Genomic DNA, 16,847 nt, shown 5'->3' with positions numbered 1-16,847 from the left:
CTTTGCCTTTTGCGGATCTCGCCGTCTACACTAAGAAAAAAATATTGTAGTTTCACCATTTGAGAGCCAGACCACTGTACGCAGACGCACACGGTACTCCAAAGTGTGCTGAGTACCTAATATCATTTCGTGACCTCTGCGCACATGCTGTGGTGGCTGAAATTGCCGATGCGATAGATACTACCATGGCCGACTCGGAGGGGCTTCTCTTCACCACGCTTTCGACCTCGACGCAGGCCTTCCTACAACCGTCGTCCTCTCTCCACTCTGAGATCTTAGCCTATGCGAAATCGATCCTCGACCCATTGGCTGTCAATGTCTCAGCTGCGCAAAAGTTGAGGAGAGATGGCAATAGGAAGAAGAGAAAGCGGAGTGACGTTGAGCGAGAAGAGGAAGTTTTGCAGTTGCGGCAAATCTATACAGAGGGTCTCGCAGTAAAGCAGGTATGGGAGCAGACGAGAAGGATACTGGATGCTTCTTGTAAAGAGACGGAGAGAGACATTGCTGCCCACAGAAGTCGAGTACAAGCAGAGTCGCAGGAGCACATCGCCGGTAATGGCGATGGGTCGAATGGAGTTGTCGCATTTGATGCCCTCGAGAGTGAGGATGTGACATCAACAGACGGAGATGTTCAGGATGACGTGCTAGAGGACGAGTACCTCGACGATGAAGAGGATGATGCAGAAGAGTTGGATGATCTCGAAGACATAGAGGATGCTGAAACAGAAGATTCTACTTCCGAGGTCGACGGACAAAATCCTGAGACATATGTGCAGGATCCAAACGGCCTCAACGATGGCTTCTTCTCCATCGACGACTTCAACAAGCAGACCCAATTCCTCGAGCAGCAGGACGCACTGGGCGAGGACGATAACCCTAGTGACGAGGATGAGATTGATTGGGATGCAGATCCCTTGACCATGCCTTTCCACAAGCCGAAAGACACTTCTGCCAGCGGAGACAGAGGAGAGACTGCCCTTTCGGGGTCTGAGGAAGACTCAGACGAAGAAGACGGCCCGACCTTTGGAGACGCTGACCTCAATGCCGAAGACACTGATGACGAGATGTTAGGCCAGGATGAGGAAGCTCTCGATGACAACATTGCCGGTCTGCAAAATACCAACGATATTCGCTACGGCGACTTTTTCGCACCTCCGCCCAAGAAACAATCAAAAACCACGCGGATGCGAGCACTACCGAAGACCCAACCAACTAAACAGCCCCAAGAGCGCGCTGAAGACTTCGAGGAGGCCATGCAGCGAGCAATCTCAGATGTTCGACGTGACCTGCTTGAGTCGGAGGAGGAAGACTCGGACTTGGAGTCTGGAAGTGACCTGGAGGGTGCCGGGAGATCAGGCCAGAATATGTCTACGCATGAAAAGCAGCGAGCCGCCATCGCAGCTGAAATCCGCCGCCTTGAAGCAGCCAACGTGGCGAAAAGAGACTGGACGCTCTCTGGGGAGGCACGCGCTGCGGACCGCCCGCTCAATTCTTTAATTGAAGAAGACATGGAGTTCGAGCGAGTTGGTAAACCTGTCCCAGTAGTCACCGCCGAAGTCTCGGAAGATATCGAACAGCTCATCAAACGACGTATTTTGGCCCGGGAGTTCGATGAGGTTGTTCGCCGGCACCCCGATAGTTTGGGAGCCGCGAATGAAACTCGGAGAGGCCGAGTAGAGGTCGATGACACGAAGCCTCAGTCTGGCCTCGCGGAAATTTACGAGCAGGACCATCTCCGTGCTACCGATCCAGGCTACGTGGACAAGAGATCCGCGGCGACAAAGAAACAGCACGAAGAAATCTCACGGCTGTGGAAAGAGGTGTCAAGTCAATTGGATTTGCTGAGCAATCTACATTTCAAGCCTAAACGAGTGGAGGTAGAGATCAAAGCAGTCGAAGACAAACCTACCATCAGCATGGAGGATGCGAGGCCAGTTGGAATGGGTGTCAACGCCGAGGAGAGCATGCTTGCGCCTCAAGAAGTGTATCGACCTGGTGACGAGGCCAAGAACAAGGGCCACCTAATTGTACGCAAGAGCGGTGCAAGTGTGAGCAAAGATGAAATGACACGAGAAGAAAAGTTGCGCAGACGAAGGAGAGAGAAAGAGCGGATGAAGAAGGCACACGGAAGTGCATCAACTCCAGGGAACAGCACGAATGGACAAGGTAGAGAGGCCGATGCTAGGAAGTCGAAAACCAAAGCCAAAGACCAAGAGAAGGCCGACATCTTGACTGAGCTCCGTAAAGGAAACGTCAAGGTTGTGGGCAAAAAGGGAGAACTGCAGGACCTGGGCAGGAAGAAAGGGGCCAAGGGCGGTGTCGCTGCTGGTGGCACCCTAGCAGGAGGGGCGCTGAAGTTGTAGTTTCCACAGCTCTTAAATGAGTGAGATAGCTCGTGGTGCTCATTGAAGTCGTTGATCTACAAGTTCGAGGTATTACAAGTATCCCCACCACCAAAAAAGAATACGGGCTATGTTCGGTAAATTAATGCCCACTTCACTCCTCACAAGTACAACTCGATCATGTTCACTTAGCAATTATACAGCGCACGAAAACCTGTTTGTCGTCAACTTGCTTTATCCTTGGCCAGTTCTTGTAGATTCTTCTTTCAAAATGGGTATAGAAGATCAGAAGGAGGAGCGAGAAGTCCTCGAGTCGATTTTTCCGGACGAGATCACAGGTTCGCACTCTCTCAATTGAGACGAAGGATGTGTGGACAGAGTACCTAACACCCGCCTTTATGCTAGACCTCTCTGATACGTCGTACCGGATATCCATAACGCTGGACCTACCCAGTGAGGGACACGGCGAAGACCCCGACCCTCCAGTCCTCTTGCTCAACGTCACCTATCCCGAAGCCTACCCAGATGTCGGTCCTCATTTGGATATTACGTCGCCTCCCAATGCGCCAAAGCATCCGCAACTCGACGTCGCCGTGGACAAGGCTCAACTGCTCAACGCTCTGCAGCCCACGATAGAGGACTCTCTGGGCATGGCCATGGTGTTTACGCTAGTCACCACTCTCAAAGAGGCCGCGGAGGTGTTGATCTCCGACCGGATACGGCAGGCCGAGGAAGTCAAAGAGATTGAGATCCGGGAGAAGGAAGAGGCGGAGAACCGCAAATTCCACGGCACCTTGGTCAACAGGGACAGGTTTCTGGAATGGCGGGACAAGTTTCGCAAGGAGTTGGAGGAGAAGGAGCGCCGGGCGAGGGAGGAAGAAGAGGCCGAGGACAAGAAGAAGAAGGGAGGGAAGGTCGAGGAGAAGAGACTGACGGGGAAGCAGCTCTGGGAGAGGGGTCTAGTCGGGAAGGGTGACGATGAGGATGTTGACGGAGAGGATGCCGTTTCCGCAGTGGAAAAGCTCAAAGTGGACGACTGAGCGACGCCATGCACGCATTGGACGAGGAGGGGAGTTGGTTTATCGTCGCCTTTGGCTACGCCGAGGGGACAGCTGGGAGACAATGAACGACGTAATGACGATCCTGAGACTCCAAAAGCTGGCACATGCTAGCTTGCAGTCCTGTCTGCGCCAAAGGACTGAAAATATCTTCTACGAAAAGGATTCAGCTCGTCGGCAGTACGACCAGCACTTGCTGTCGATTTTCCCTCTCGACCAGCAAATCCGTCAATGTGTGCCTCTAAATCGAGGATCCCGGGCATTCTCTCATACACCAGTAATTTTCGACTCCACTTGTTGAATCTCTGGATACACTCGTGTTTCAGTTCGAGATGGGGATGCGTCGGTATGGTGGCTTCTTCATCACCGAATTCGTTTTCGTTCGCGGTCGGCATCCAGAATGCGACACGGCCCCCATCGACCAGTGTTCTCGCAGCGAAGTCCAGGATATCGCCAAGCATACGCGCGAAGGAGTAGGGCTTCTTTGGCGCGACATACCCAGGCAGCGTATGCGCCGGGACGCCGTTGACCAAAAGTTCTGTCAGCGGTTTGGAACTCTCTGCCAGACTGGATCCATCGCCGTTAATTTCGGCTGCCTCTATGCGACTCTGCCTCAATTTCACTCCAAGCACCTTCAAGCCTTCACGTACGCCGTAGGGAGGATCACAAACAATCCCATCCAGCCACCGACCGTTGCTCGACCTGGACGATGTCGCAGTAGCACAGCGGAACGGTGTATTCGTCAAGTCGGAAGTCAGACAGTCCCCGAACAAATGCGTTAACCCATACTTTTGAAAATTTGCTCCAACCCCTTGGATCAGACCGGAGCCTTTCCCGCGAAAACTGCGGCCGTCGATGTCTGATCCCAGAACAACAGCTCCCAGCTCTGCAGCAGCGACCATGAAACCACCAGTTCCCACAAAAGGATCCAGAAAAAGCTTTCCGGGGCTCGCCAGGGCCATAGTCGCCGTCAGCAGCGCCAACTCTGCGTCCATTGATGTTGTTGAGATGTACGGCCGCTTTTTGAGGTCATGCTTCTCCCTCAGCCAACGACGCGAATCGCCAATCTTGCGGGCGAGAAACACTCTTCTCAGACTTGTACCTGCTACTTTGTCGATTGCAGCATCACAGGTTGACGTATGTTCTTGAATGTCGCTCGGGGAGATCCAAGGAAGCCACTCTTCCAAGATGGTAAACTCGGCTTCCGGATTCTTCATCTTGATCTTGCCCCTGAAATCAAGGTATTTAAATGAGTCGATAATCTGTCTCTGCTGGTCCACATCTCTCGTGCTACAGTAAGAGTCGACGGAGAACTTGAATGATACATGGCGAAAGCGATCCCACAGGTGGTGGCTTTTTCGTTTCACATCCACGTGAAGTTCTTCATAATCCCGCCCCTGTCCCCATATTTCATAGATGCACTTTGACAAGACGGAGTGGCTTTCAAAGTTCTTTATCCTAGCCTCGAGGCTCTCGAAAGAAACGTCCTCCACCACCGGTAGGGAACCACCGGTGCCATGTGGTGGGCCGGAGGCAGGAAACCTCACCACACAGAAGGGGGAGGTCTCGGCATAGGACACAATCTCGCAGGGTAATTGCTCGAGCGTCGAGAGTGCCTCGATCTCCGGCCGCCGAAAACTTTCATGCGCCTGGACGAACCGAATGAGGTATTCCATGTTATGGTGGAGCAATGGTAGAAGTCGCCATAGAAAGGTGGCCGGATGGATGAGTCTGCCTTGAGTCGCCCACTAGAAATGCACCACGGCTGATCTGAATGGGAGGCTCCGTCGAGGCAGAGTAATATTCAGGTAGGCAGAAATGATTCCAGTGTGTTCATTGGGTTGGAAAACAACAAGGCAGACTTTTGGTCAGAATTCAATTGTGGATTTCGAGTCACGAACCACACACCAAGTCGGGTGCCTTGCTGCAACGGAAAGGCCTGTTGTCATTTGAATTTGTGGTGTCATTATAACCGACAGCCCGCGAATGGATCTGTCAATTGACTGTTTTGGGCGGTGGTTGGAGTCGATTAGAGTCTCGTCAGACAAATCAGAGATTCAACCTCGGGACAGCGACTGACTTGACCCTCTTTGATATGTCGCCTTGGCATATATCAGCCTCATGTAGTCAGTATTCCTTCAAGTATATACACTCCACAGCGTCTCCTCTCTGGGTATTTTCATCATTGCATTCTGGCTACGCTTGTGCCTTTATAAGACCTTATAGACTATACACATACTTTGTTAGATTTCCCCCCGTCTTTACTTCCCACCAGCATCGCATCAACTTGACGTTCACATTCGGCATTGACCGTTCATTCCCATCCTGAAAGACACATCTCTCTCTCTCTATATACATCTATCTGCCAAAAATGTCCGACCACCCCCTCCTGATCCACGAATCCAGAACGCACTCTGCATCTCAGCCCGACCAGGAGGACTTTTCGGCGTCTTGCCCCTTCTGCGCCATCGCGGCCACGTACTCCCCGACATCTCCTTTGGGGAACCCAGAGGCGATGGCCAAGGCCCTCGACCCGGAGCAGCTCGACCCGCCGTCGTTTGTGCTCTACTCGAGCGAGCACGTCGTGGCGTTTTTGGACATCATGCCCCTGACGAGGGGGCATGTGTTGGTCGCACCGAGAAAGCATCGTGTCAAGGTCGGGGATTTGAGTCCCGACGAGGGCGCCGAGGTATGTCTATCTTGTTTGACACGACACGACACGACACGACACGACACGTTACGTTTCGAGTGTCGTCTCCCAGCCTGTCACTCACGTCCATTTGTCCTTTGGACTTGATTCACATGTTGGCGGTTGGGGTGCTTTATGGCCCGGTTCCCGTCCATTGAGCAGGCATGACAGGCTCACATTCCAAACCCTCATGAACACTCACGACCATTCACGGGCGAGGCTCACTCCTATAATACAGATCGGGAGAGTCCTCCCCCTTCTCGCACGCTCCGTCATCAAGGCCGTCCTCCCAGACATCCCGCATGAGGAAGCCGACTACAACGTGGTTCAAAATAATGGTAAGCTCACCCTTCCATCCACCCACGAATTCCCACTGTTTCTGTACATCACATTGCCTTCCTCTACTCTACCATATCTCTACCCCCTCAATCACAATCTATCATCCCGAACCATATCGTTTACCCGTGTCTCTCTTTTCTCTCGACTATAGGCCCCGGCGCCGCCCAAGTCGTCCCACACGTCCACTTCCACATCGTGCCCCGACCCCCCTTGAACTACACGTACCCGCAGCCATCAACATCATCATCATCATCCTCATCGCGAAAAAAATACCCGCCGAACCGCGCCCCCTCGGGCCGTCAAGCCTCAGCAATCCTGTTCGGGAGAGGCATGCGCGAGGACCTCGACTACGACGACGCCGCCGTGTTGGTCGAGGATATGAGGGCGGCGATTCGGGAGGAATGGGAAAGGACATTTGGCGCAAGGGAGGGGGAACAGGCGACGACGAACTCGGCGGCGACAGTTAGTGGGATGAGGAGTCTGAACCTCGCTGGTAGCACTGAAGGAGGCGAACGCGGGGGCGGAAGTGGTAGGCGTCTGCCCTGGAAGGTCTAAAGAAGAAGAATAGGATCAATCCAGGATTTTGTGTCTGCTCTGTCCTTGCTCGTCCTTGTCCTTCCTTGGTTACAAAGGTCCTGTTTTGATCTTCAGCCCTGCAATTCCGGTTCAAATTACCACTACCGCAAATCGAAATGTCGTCTGACAACAATCCATAACGCATTTCAAGCCGACTTATAACATCTCCAGATATACGAGCTCGGGCTGACCGCGGCAATCATTAGTGGGCAAAAGCGCCAATTCAGAGTCAATGTATGATGCAATGTATGAAAGGAGGTAACAAAGGAAAATCTCAAGTACAGTCGAAATTCGCAAAGGGGCTCAATGATCAACCAGGCAGGTTATCAATGCAAATACAGTTGCAATTGTGATAGCCATGTTGGCCCGACCCATCTAGGACCTGGGACCATAAGACCATGAGATACAGGCAAGTTCAAAGAACACGCCACCACTCTGCTCCTGCTCGATAATCCAAAGAGCACAACCCATTTTTCACCTCGCTTCGTATCCAGCCCCGTTCTCAGAGTGAAGACCTCCCAGTCTTGGCTGATGAATGGGACTTCACGTCAAACAACTCAATGCACGCGAGAGACAAATTGCAACTTTGTAGAGTCCCTGTTTCGATAAGCAATAAACGCCAGGTTCGCCCGTTTCGCCAGTCAATCAAGCCCGCGTCCGGAATGTAAGCCTATCCACAAGTCGAACGCCCCTGTAGTGTGTAGCAACAAAAGCTGAAAAGATGCACCGACGGAGATTACGTCCCCAAGTCCTCATTCGAGAGAATAGATCTCGTTGCTCAGTGCCAGGTACACGTCGGTAAGAGTTCGCTGTGATTGGAGGTTGCTGTGTGGTCGGACGTGTTTGGCTTTATCGATATGGTGGTAATGATGCTGAATGTGAATCTATGTGCCAATATCGTTTTCAATCGTCGTGGTGATAGAGACATGAAAGCATGACCCATTGAAGAGGGCTGCCCGAAAAATTCGTCGTGTACGACTTCCCCATAAGATCAAGCCGAAAGGTGCTTGCCCGTCTTCAAGCAAGCAGGTCCGTCGATGGTAAAAGTGGCAGACTATTGTGCAACCTTGGCACTAGGGATGGTGAAGCCAGCGGTTCGGCGGCTTATCCCATAGTCCTTAGCCCATTTCCTGGCCAAGATTGATGCTTGCGTCATGTTAGCCTTGAGACAACAACCACTTCTGAGAAGCGAACCTACCCTTGAGGAACTTCTTCGACGCGTACTTCTTGAACAGGGCCTCATGCGAAACTGGAGCTTCTAGATAACTGATCATGAGGTCGAAAACGGGAAGGATCTCATCTTCGTTATAGCCCGCGAACTTGGTCAACGTCGCATCCTGTGAATGGGTTAGCAAGAGGTGCAGGAATGATAACATCGGAAACACGTACCCATCCACCACGCTCAAGTATCATGCGAGCAAGGTACATGGCGGCGGCAGCAACATGGCTCTGCTTGTATTCCAGAAATCGATGGTCCACGAGACTGATTTCCATCAGGTACTTTGCGAGTGTGCGAGTCTGAATGTCATAGTTGTCGGCCTTTGAAATCCTTCTCAGGAAGTTCATTGGGTTGGGATAGCTAAGATCATATTTGAGGGTTGACAAGGTGTACCTCTCAGCACTGAGAACCTCTTCAATTGTGAAGCCATCGTCGGCGACGTGGACAAAGTTGCCAACGTGAGGAGAAAGGACCTCTTCATATTTGGAGGCGATGAACATGGCGGTAATGCCCACAAGCTGGAGTTTGTCGAGAGGAACAACTTTTTGAGAGAGAAAGCGATCGACAATGTTGACAGCCAGGAACAACGTTTCGGGCAGAAGCCTAAAGCGAGTGTGCACTTCAATCAACCAGTCGACGAGGATGCCTCTCATCTTCCACTCAAGGTCGTCCTGGTGATCCATGTAGTTCGGGTTGGGCTGTGTGGTATGTTCCAGGGCGAAGTAGTATTCGAAGATCTCGCGGACGTATTCGGCGCACATCGACGGGTCATCCAAGTCTTCCGCATCCAGTTCAGCAACAATATCGGTGATATCCTCGGTCTGAGCTTGGGCTTCTTCGACGGCTTCCTCCGTGCATGACTTCTTGCGCGGGGGTTCATCGACGTCTGGAGTAACATCTTTCGACGAAGGCGCAGTGGATGTGGAAGCTTGCGTCCGTCTTTTGCCAGTATTACCGAGGACACCTGAACCACTTCCTGGTTTCTTTATTTCCCCTGAAGAGGCCTTGGGTTTGAGATTGTTGTCCTTGACTCCGAGGGCGGCTCTCGAAGAGTTTGTACGAGAAAGCTTTTGGACGCCACCGGCAGCTGGTTGAGCGACTTTGGACTGCAGCCCAACTTTGCTTGCTGTGGCCTTCTTTCCGTCCAAAACAACTTCCACACCTTTTGCGGCATTGGTCACGTCTCCTAGCGCGCGGCGTCTCGTGGCTCCATTCAGTGTTCCACCTGCGGATTTCTTGGTTTGCAGAGGCTTCTTCGCGACTGAGGTAGTGTCATCGGTACTGGACAGACCGGCGGCCTTTGCCCGTGTTAGACGGGTAGTCTGCGCCACTGAGTTCTCATCGTTTTCGTTAGTGACTACTCGTTGCCGAGTACGGGACTGCTTCGAGGTCAGCGGGGGGTGAACAAGACGCGTAGAGGACAACATATTATTGAGCAGGAAGACTCACCACAGGCATCTTGTTTGCGTGACGCCGTGATGACGAGGGTAGAGACAACAAGTGAGATCACGAGTGGTGAAGAAGAACGTGAGGTGTTCGAAGCACCACTAAGAAATGTGAGATCTAGACTGGATTAGCAACGGTGTGTGTGAGGAATCCAATACGATTGGGGAATGACGCACGAGCTTTTCCCGACGTGTCTGGACGGCTTGCAATCTCGACGAAAGGGTGATCGAAGGTGTTCTCGAGAATTCGTAGAGGCACGTCGTTCTCGATGAGATTTTGAGGTCAGAGTGATCTGCCGGGGTTTCCAAGGCTATTGGGGCGCGTTGTTGTCCGAGCGGGCGAGTTCAAAGTGGTACGCGAACGACGTGAGAGTCAGTCGACACTGAAGGAAGACGGGTGTCAGAGACAATTAAAGGACGAACGGAATACGGCTCGGAAGACAGAGGAGTTCTCGAAGGACAACATCAGAGGCAGAAAGGGTGGTGGAGGAGGCGTTTCGTGGAGGTAGTGGTGGTACAAGCACAAAGACAGGTACAAGTAGTAGTAACAAGTTGATGGATGGAGGTTCAGAGGTCGCAGAGATGCTTGGGAGCAGCCCTGGTGGAGCTCCTGTTGTTTTTGCTTGGCACCAACTTGGACGGGGCCGAGTTTTGCAGGGCGATGGGTGCTTATGGCGCGTGCCGTGGGCGTCGCGGTCGTTCGGCTTGGGTGCGGGGTGGGAGATGCGTACCTCTTTTGTTCCTTTCTAGCCCTTTGGTTCTTGTAACCCTTAACCGAGCAAAATGTAGTGGAACTGTGATGCAGACCTGAGAATGTCGCGATCTACCAGGTGTCAAAAAAAAAAAGTCAACAAATGAAAGCTCAATGAGACGGTTCGGAAAGGACAAGGTATGGGGGGTGGAAGAAGAAAAAGTCATCTGTTGATGGGGGAACTGAGAGCTTTGGCTGGGGCCATTTGGGGGCACGTACTAATTAATTATCCGGTAAACTCGTAGGGAAGTCGCGCCTGGCGTTGTTTGTTCCGAAGCTGCAACAGGCGCTTTCAGCTGGTTTGGTTTTGCTGCCACGGCAACCAGTTGGCGGCGGCCTCTCCCGACCTCTACCGACCTCTTCAACTCTGTAGTTACCACCAATCACAAACATCAATTCGTGCCCTCACTCGTGCTTCGAGGAGCTACGTGCAGTATGCACATGTGTTTGTACTCTGCGCCTAACATGCTTGACCACAAAATTCTGTGCTCAATAATACTCGATACGACGTTCTCACAACACCAGCCCTTTTCATCCCAATACGACTTCTTCAGAGTCACCATTGGCTCCCCTCCAAATTTCTACCGCCCATGCGGAAAGTTGCGTTGAAACACAGCTTTGACACTCCCGTCCAAAATAACTCCGCCTGGTACTTCTTTGTCGTGGATCAATCTCCCATTCGTCTCACCAGACTCCCATTGAGCCAGCAGATCGTTGCTCTCCTTTGGCTTGATATCCGGCCCAGCTGTTCCTACCGTGATATGTGGGATTGCATTGGCACTCCGCCATGAAGGTCCTTCAGCACCAGGATAAATGCGGACAACAAAGGCCATGATCCGGTCGTCCCAGACCACTCTCTCTAGCTTGACTCGTGCTTGCCCAAGACCTGGTGCCAAGTCATTCTTGTTCTTGAGATCTTTGCCTACCATGGCTTTGCGATATTCTTCTGTATACATTTCCCACAGTTTGGGATCTTTGGTTGCAGATGCCCGATGGATCAACGTCACATGAAATTCATTCTGGAGGCGCCGCGACTGTTTCAACATACGGTACATCCGCGCTTCATCGGCTGAAGCCTGGTCGAATATTGAGCCAAGAATGGATTCAATATCCCTCGCAGACACTGATATGCTGAAATATTCAAGCTTGCCCGTCAATTGGTCTAATGTCAGCGGCTTTTCCTCGAGCTGATGTGCGCCGGTCGTCTTCTGCTTGTGAGCTTTCTCTCCACTCGCGGACTTTCCGAACGAGAGGTCATGTTTGATCGTGACTTCACTACCCATCGCATAGTCAATCGCGGATTGCATGTCCTCGTCACTGGGCATGTCTTCCGGCAGAAGTCCGGGGTAGGCATTGTAAAGGTGGGTGATGACTGTCTCCAAGTTTTCGAGAGACGACGCACAGACGTCCAGATCGATGACTTCGTCGAAGTCGGCATCTGGTGGCGTGCTCCTGTCGCAGCCCTGAAAGCGCTCTAAGAACCCTTCCATGATGCCAATGATCTCCTGCGGACTCTTGCTTCCTGCCCGAATAGTTTGATGATTGTCTCCGCGGTCAAGCACGCGCTGGCGGGTCACTCTGCGAATCTCGTCGAGCATCCGATCCTTCGGCTCATGAACGTAGTGCAAAGCCACAAATCTTGCCTGCGGAACCACTTTGCTGACGTCTTCCATGATTTGCTGTCTCTCCCGGCGTTGATGATTGTTACGGTCAGCGACCACCACTTTATGGGCTGCCATGGCATTGACTACAGCAGCGGCGAATCGGGCTGGCCGACCTCTTTGTCCCTGGATATTGTCGTTCTGGACAAGTCCAAAGTCAAAAAGCTTCACCAGTGCAGTCGCCACAGTAGTCTTGCCGCATCCGATCGAGGCGATGGGAACAAGGACGATGTCACTGAGAGACTGGTGCCCGCCGCCGTCTCCATTTTCACGTTCTTTTGCGATGATGTCGGACCCCTTCTGGCCAATCTCTGCAAGAAAACCATCACGCATCTTGATGATTCCGTGGTTCTTGTTGTACTCTTTGGCCAATGACGGATCTCTGGCTAGTTGCCGACGTGCGTATTTCAAGTACTCCTCGGTGATCTTGTGGTGCTTCTTGTACTTGGGTGGTTTTCCGGAAATCATGGCTTTCGTACATTCACGCCATTGCCGGTACATCAAATAGGGTTCCTCGAATTTGTACTTGAAGAACCAGTCTGGTGCCGTTGACCGATCCTGACTTCTCTTCTTGCATCTGACCACGAATCCTTCGGTGTCTCGTCCTTCCCAAGAGCCAGTCTCGGCGCATTTGCTGAGAAATTCTTTCACCTCTTCGAGAGATTGCATCATCACATACTGTGCCTTTCTGAAACCCCATGTATCGGCGAACTCGTGAACCTCCGGCCCAGACAAAGTGACAAATTCAGGAAGGTTGATGTTGATGCCGTGGAGGTATAGCCCAGCCGCTTCCGGAGGATACTCCAGAACGTGTTCTTCGAACGAATCGTCACATAGCTCGCCGACTGCCGTGGCATTCAAATCTCTCAGCGCTTTCGCCAACTGCCGCGTGTTCTTGCCCACGCTTTCGACATGTCTCTGAATCCACTTCTCTCCCACAGTAGCATGACTCTGGTCGACATCAGAGCGTGCACCCGTAGAGTGCTTGCTGCAAACTAGTAAAGTACCGTCCTCAAGCCCGGACATGAAGATGATGCAACCGTTCTCCTTGACACTCAGTTCGTACGGCCCAGTGGTATCCCTTTCAATATTGGGCCACTTCGTCTCGGGGACTTCATCAACGTTGAAGAATTTGTCATATCCTCGGACCGCGATTTCTGGAGTGCCGTCTGATCTCCTGGTAGTAAAGAGTCCACGAGCATAAGTAGGAAGGTCATCCCGCTTGTAGTCCCAGTCGTTGAAACGCCAGGAGTCAACGGTAATACCGTGGGAGCCTTCGACTTCGAACGTCGCCTTCTTGCAAGAGAATCCGGATTTGCCTTTCGATCGCCCTCCTTTTGATTTGGCAGCTTCGAGGGTCTGAATTAGCTGGCCAATTCGGTGAGGATCCTGCGCCATCTTGGCTAACTGTGCGCCACGATGGTCACAATATAAGTGATTAGACAAGTGAGGCAGTAAAGACACAGGAACCGAACCAAAAGGCCGACGATACTCGCTAGCCGTAGGGAACGAGGCTGCAGAATTGATGGGGCGTATGGAAAATGGAAGAATCGAGGTGTACGGAATTGCCAGAAAATTTAGGTCATGATAATCACCTTTTATTTTACGCCAGGAAGGCACAACCCTCGATGCCTCGATTTATGATTGCAGAAATTCACTTCGGCCCCTTAGATGGTTGAGTCATTCACTACTAGTAAAACCCAGAAGGATGTGGACTTCATTTCTCAAAGGATGAATTTCGAGAATCCATAGTGGGTCAACAGAAGTGCTCAGCCTGATGCGTGGTGGTGGCACTTTTGAACTAGCCTTGCGGCCACACGTGGCTGATGTTCGCTAGGATTTTTCCACCACTCAAGAGGTTTATCTCAGTGACTCAATAACTACTACTTCGCTTTTTCAAAGCTGAGGCTGACTCCCCAATTGTGACACTCCCAGGAGTCCCACCTCGTCTCCTATCACTAGAGTCTATCGGGGTCAGCTATGCTCCAATGCCAATCTTGAGTTGTCGTCAACAGGATTTCCCCCCCTTCTTCCATCTATCATGTCGACGGACCCCAACCTAAATCCGTTTTTGCTCGCAGCAAACACCCCGGATCCTGACCACCGACTCCTACCTTTACTTCGCTCCAGACCAGAGTTAGCGTCTGCGCAAGACGCACATGGTTATTCGCTTCTACATGCCGCGGCTTCTTATAATCATGCGGATCTCTTACGGACGCTGGTCAGTGAGTTCAACGTGGATGTGAACTTGAAAGATGAGGACGGGGAAACATGCTTGTTTGTGGCCGAGACGGTAGACATCGCAAAGTGCCTGGTGGAGGAGTTACACGTTGATCTCACAGTACAAAATGACGAAGGTATGAATGCGCTCGAGAAGTTCGAGTCCGAACAGGAGTTCCCAGAAGTCGCAGAATACCTCCATACCCTCCTCTCACTAGATCCTACCGCGACATCTGCACATTCTGGGTCGATCTCCAATGGAGCTTCCCGCCCTGCACCCCTCCCACCCAATGTATCTATCAACATCGGCACCGAAGACGACATGTCACGGGCCACACTTGAACAAGAACCCGACCCCGAATTTAGGCGAAGGATAGAAGAGCTGGCAGCCAAGGAGAATTTTCACACCGCAGAAGGTCAGAGAGAACTGCGCGAGCTGATCACGGACGCAGTGAGAGATGTGGAAAATGAAAGCCGGGATGTTAGGAGACGTTTCGAGTAATCGCAAGCGCATCGGATATCTGCAACGGCAAACCACGTAAAGCGCTGCCTCAACCACATCCTCGGCTGTGCATATATCACAGACGGGAACGAGCATAGCCGGGCCTAACCGGCGACATGGTTGTATGTTCCTACCAAGGAGCTTGCTACACGAAAACCCATGTCCTGCACAGAATTCAGTCGTTCATCCACGCGGTGACTCGACTGGAGCCAAATCTAGCCGCAAAGCGCAAGCCGCTGCTTCCCATCGGAAAGTAGCTGACTAAATACCACACCAACGCCACAAGCTGCACAATCGAGGAAATGAGAGTGAGGATCGTGGAGTGGAGCTGACATGGTGTGTCAGTATTGTCTTGCAGCATCGCGACAAGGTCTAGAATTGTACTTACACCCACAGCGAAATAGATGGTCATGATGATGGAACCAAAGTAAGCAGCTGTAAATGGTAGACGAGGGCCTGAGAGTAAATGTGTTGTGTATTGTACCGGCCCCATCAAAAAGGCCCATGAGGCAAGAAACATCAACGAGCCAACCGACCACCTATCATGACGCGTCAGCCACACGTACGACTCCATTTAGACACATGCACAAATCCAGGTTCTGAGAGCCAAATAGACACCTCACAGGGGTCTTCCCGAGCGTGGGCATCAAGCTCAAGATAGAAAATAGCTGACATCATCATGGGGTGTACGCGCTGTCACATGGCCCCCCCAGACGAGCGCGTGGTGGTGTGCAGCAAATGTAGTAAGGGCCCGGAATGACTTTGGGAGACTTACAGAATTGCGAATTTTCGTGGCTTTAGAGACAAGACGGGGAGCAACGCAAAGCAGATAACGAAACATGCCAGCGCTGCGAGATTGCAGCCACCGAAGATCAACAAACGGTCCCATCGACTTACTGTCAAGTCATCAAAATGTCAGTCATTCCTGTGAGTGTGGATTTGGGTTGTTCTGTATTCTTGGACAGGAGTCATGCGCGAAGCCAACATACATGCGAACCACCCCTCCTCTTCCTCTCTCCTCGTCGGCGCCGGTAGTGGTGCACCTGGAGCCTCGTGTGTGGGTAATTGGACGTAGCCTTTGCCTCCGAACGGATTGAGCGACGAGATTTTGGACAACAAGGGCTTTGACGACGACGTATTGACCGGGACGTCCGGATCTCTTCTGGACCACCCCAAGGAATTCATTGATTCTCGAAAAGAGGAGGACGCCATTCTGACCGGTCAACCCTTCTCAGTTCGAATTGCTTTGTCGGACAATGATTCCGTCCGGAACGGACGTGACACCGCTCGAGTGTCGATCTGCCCACTTCCAGGTCTTTTGGTCCTTCCAACAGAGACGCCTGGCTCCTCTAGAAGCTTCGAGCTTTTGTCGTGCCAGGCTGAGGAGCACAGACACCAATTGAGGGAATGACGAAGGTTGGAATGTGTTTTGGCTCTAGCGCAGTGCAGGGTTCTCGCTTGTGACCAGACCCAACTCAAGGCGACTTCACGGAATGACAAGACCGAAGGAGATGTAAGAGTAATGCCGTGCAAGGGCAATTCGCGCCAGGGCGCATCGATTGAACTCTTGTGTAGGGAACGCAGATGGAATAGGCACGATAGGCAAGGCAGGAGAGCAGGATTCTGCCGGCTGCCTGCAGAATGTCTTGCTTTGCAAGGTGACAGCCTCCGGAGTTCACCGAAGTGGCAGAAGGCGGAAGGGTGGTTCGAGATCGATGGAGAGGAGGGCGAAGACGGTGGGAACTGCAATGATAGCAGTGCGCGGTGCACAGTGCACAAGGGCACCAGTGTGGTCAAGGGTAAAGTCTCGACGAAGCCAAGGTGTGAAGCCAAATGCAGAGAGGTCCGGCTGTTTCGAGCAGAAACTTGGGGAGAGGGTGAGCGACCAAGACAAGTCCGACTACAGATCCAGCGCTTGGGGAGCTGCCCCCCCAGTTGCCACCCTCGCCAGTGTCACCACCGTTGCGCTAAAAATGCACCAAAAGGCGATTTGGGCCAGGCATCCAATCACCGCTCCACCTCGTCCTCCCTGACAACCCCCCTCC

General features: G+C 52.2%; 7 protein-coding genes across 7 annotated transcripts; 4 read left to right on the top strand and 3 right to left on the bottom strand.

Annotated features, from left to right (window-relative positions):
* Window positions 1-185: 185 nt before the first annotated feature.
* Window positions 186-2,363, top strand: AYO21_01944 (hypothetical protein; the record flags this gene model as incomplete). The annotated part of the gene is made up of 1 exon (XM_022651925.1): window positions 186-2,363. One exon carries the CDS (start codon window positions 186-188, stop codon window positions 2,361-2,363), a length of 2,178 nt encoding a protein of 725 aa, XP_022515669.1.
* Window positions 2,364-2,613: 250 nt separating this feature from the next.
* On the top strand, window positions 2,614-3,382 carry AYO21_01943 (hypothetical protein; the record flags this gene model as incomplete). Its single annotated transcript, XM_022651924.1, has 2 exons — window positions 2,614-2,680; window positions 2,748-3,382. 2 exons carry the CDS (start codon window positions 2,614-2,616, stop codon window positions 3,380-3,382), a joined length of 702 nt encoding a protein of 233 aa, XP_022515668.1.
* Window positions 3,383-3,510: 128 nt separating this feature from the next.
* On the bottom strand, window positions 3,511-5,076 carry AYO21_01942 (hypothetical protein; the record flags this gene model as incomplete). Its single annotated transcript, XM_022651923.1, has 1 exon — window positions 3,511-5,076. The coding sequence occupies one exon, from the start codon at window positions 5,074-5,076 to the stop codon at window positions 3,511-3,513; it is 1,566 nt and encodes a 521-aa protein (XP_022515667.1).
* A 695-nt stretch (window positions 5,077-5,771) lies between these two features.
* AYO21_01941 (hypothetical protein) lies at window positions 5,772-6,983 on the top strand (the record flags this gene model as incomplete). Its single annotated transcript, XM_022651922.1, has 3 exons — window positions 5,772-6,089; window positions 6,328-6,427; window positions 6,580-6,983. The coding sequence occupies 3 exons, from the start codon at window positions 5,772-5,774 to the stop codon at window positions 6,981-6,983; spliced, it is 822 nt and encodes a 273-aa protein (XP_022515666.1).
* Window positions 6,984-8,058: 1,075 nt separating this feature from the next.
* On the bottom strand, window positions 8,059-9,681 carry AYO21_01940 (hypothetical protein; the record flags this gene model as incomplete). The annotated part of the gene is made up of 4 exons (XM_022651921.1): window positions 8,059-8,150; window positions 8,203-8,341; window positions 8,394-9,602; window positions 9,673-9,681. 4 exons carry the CDS (start codon window positions 9,679-9,681, stop codon window positions 8,059-8,061), a joined length of 1,449 nt encoding a protein of 482 aa, XP_022515665.1.
* Window positions 9,682-11,000: 1,319 nt separating this feature from the next.
* On the bottom strand, window positions 11,001-13,478 carry AYO21_01939 (hypothetical protein; the record flags this gene model as incomplete). Its single annotated transcript, XM_022651920.1, has 1 exon — window positions 11,001-13,478. One exon carries the CDS (start codon window positions 13,476-13,478, stop codon window positions 11,001-11,003), a length of 2,478 nt encoding a protein of 825 aa, XP_022515664.1.
* Window positions 13,479-14,121: 643 nt separating this feature from the next.
* On the top strand, window positions 14,122-14,802 carry AYO21_01938 (hypothetical protein; the record flags this gene model as incomplete). Its single annotated transcript, XM_022651919.1, has 1 exon — window positions 14,122-14,802. The coding sequence occupies one exon, from the start codon at window positions 14,122-14,124 to the stop codon at window positions 14,800-14,802; it is 681 nt and encodes a 226-aa protein (XP_022515663.1).
* Window positions 14,803-16,847: the final 2,045 nt, after the last annotated feature.

The sequence above is a fragment of the Fonsecaea monophora genome (genome assembly GCF_001642475.1).
Source record: "Fonsecaea monophora strain CBS 269.37 chromosome Unknown Scaff8, whole genome shotgun sequence".
NCBI classification, from domain to species: domain Eukaryota; kingdom Fungi; phylum Ascomycota; class Eurotiomycetes; order Chaetothyriales; family Herpotrichiellaceae; genus Fonsecaea; species Fonsecaea monophora.
Note: the sequence above shows the minus strand (reverse complement) of the source record. Positions and strands in the feature narration are given on the sequence as shown.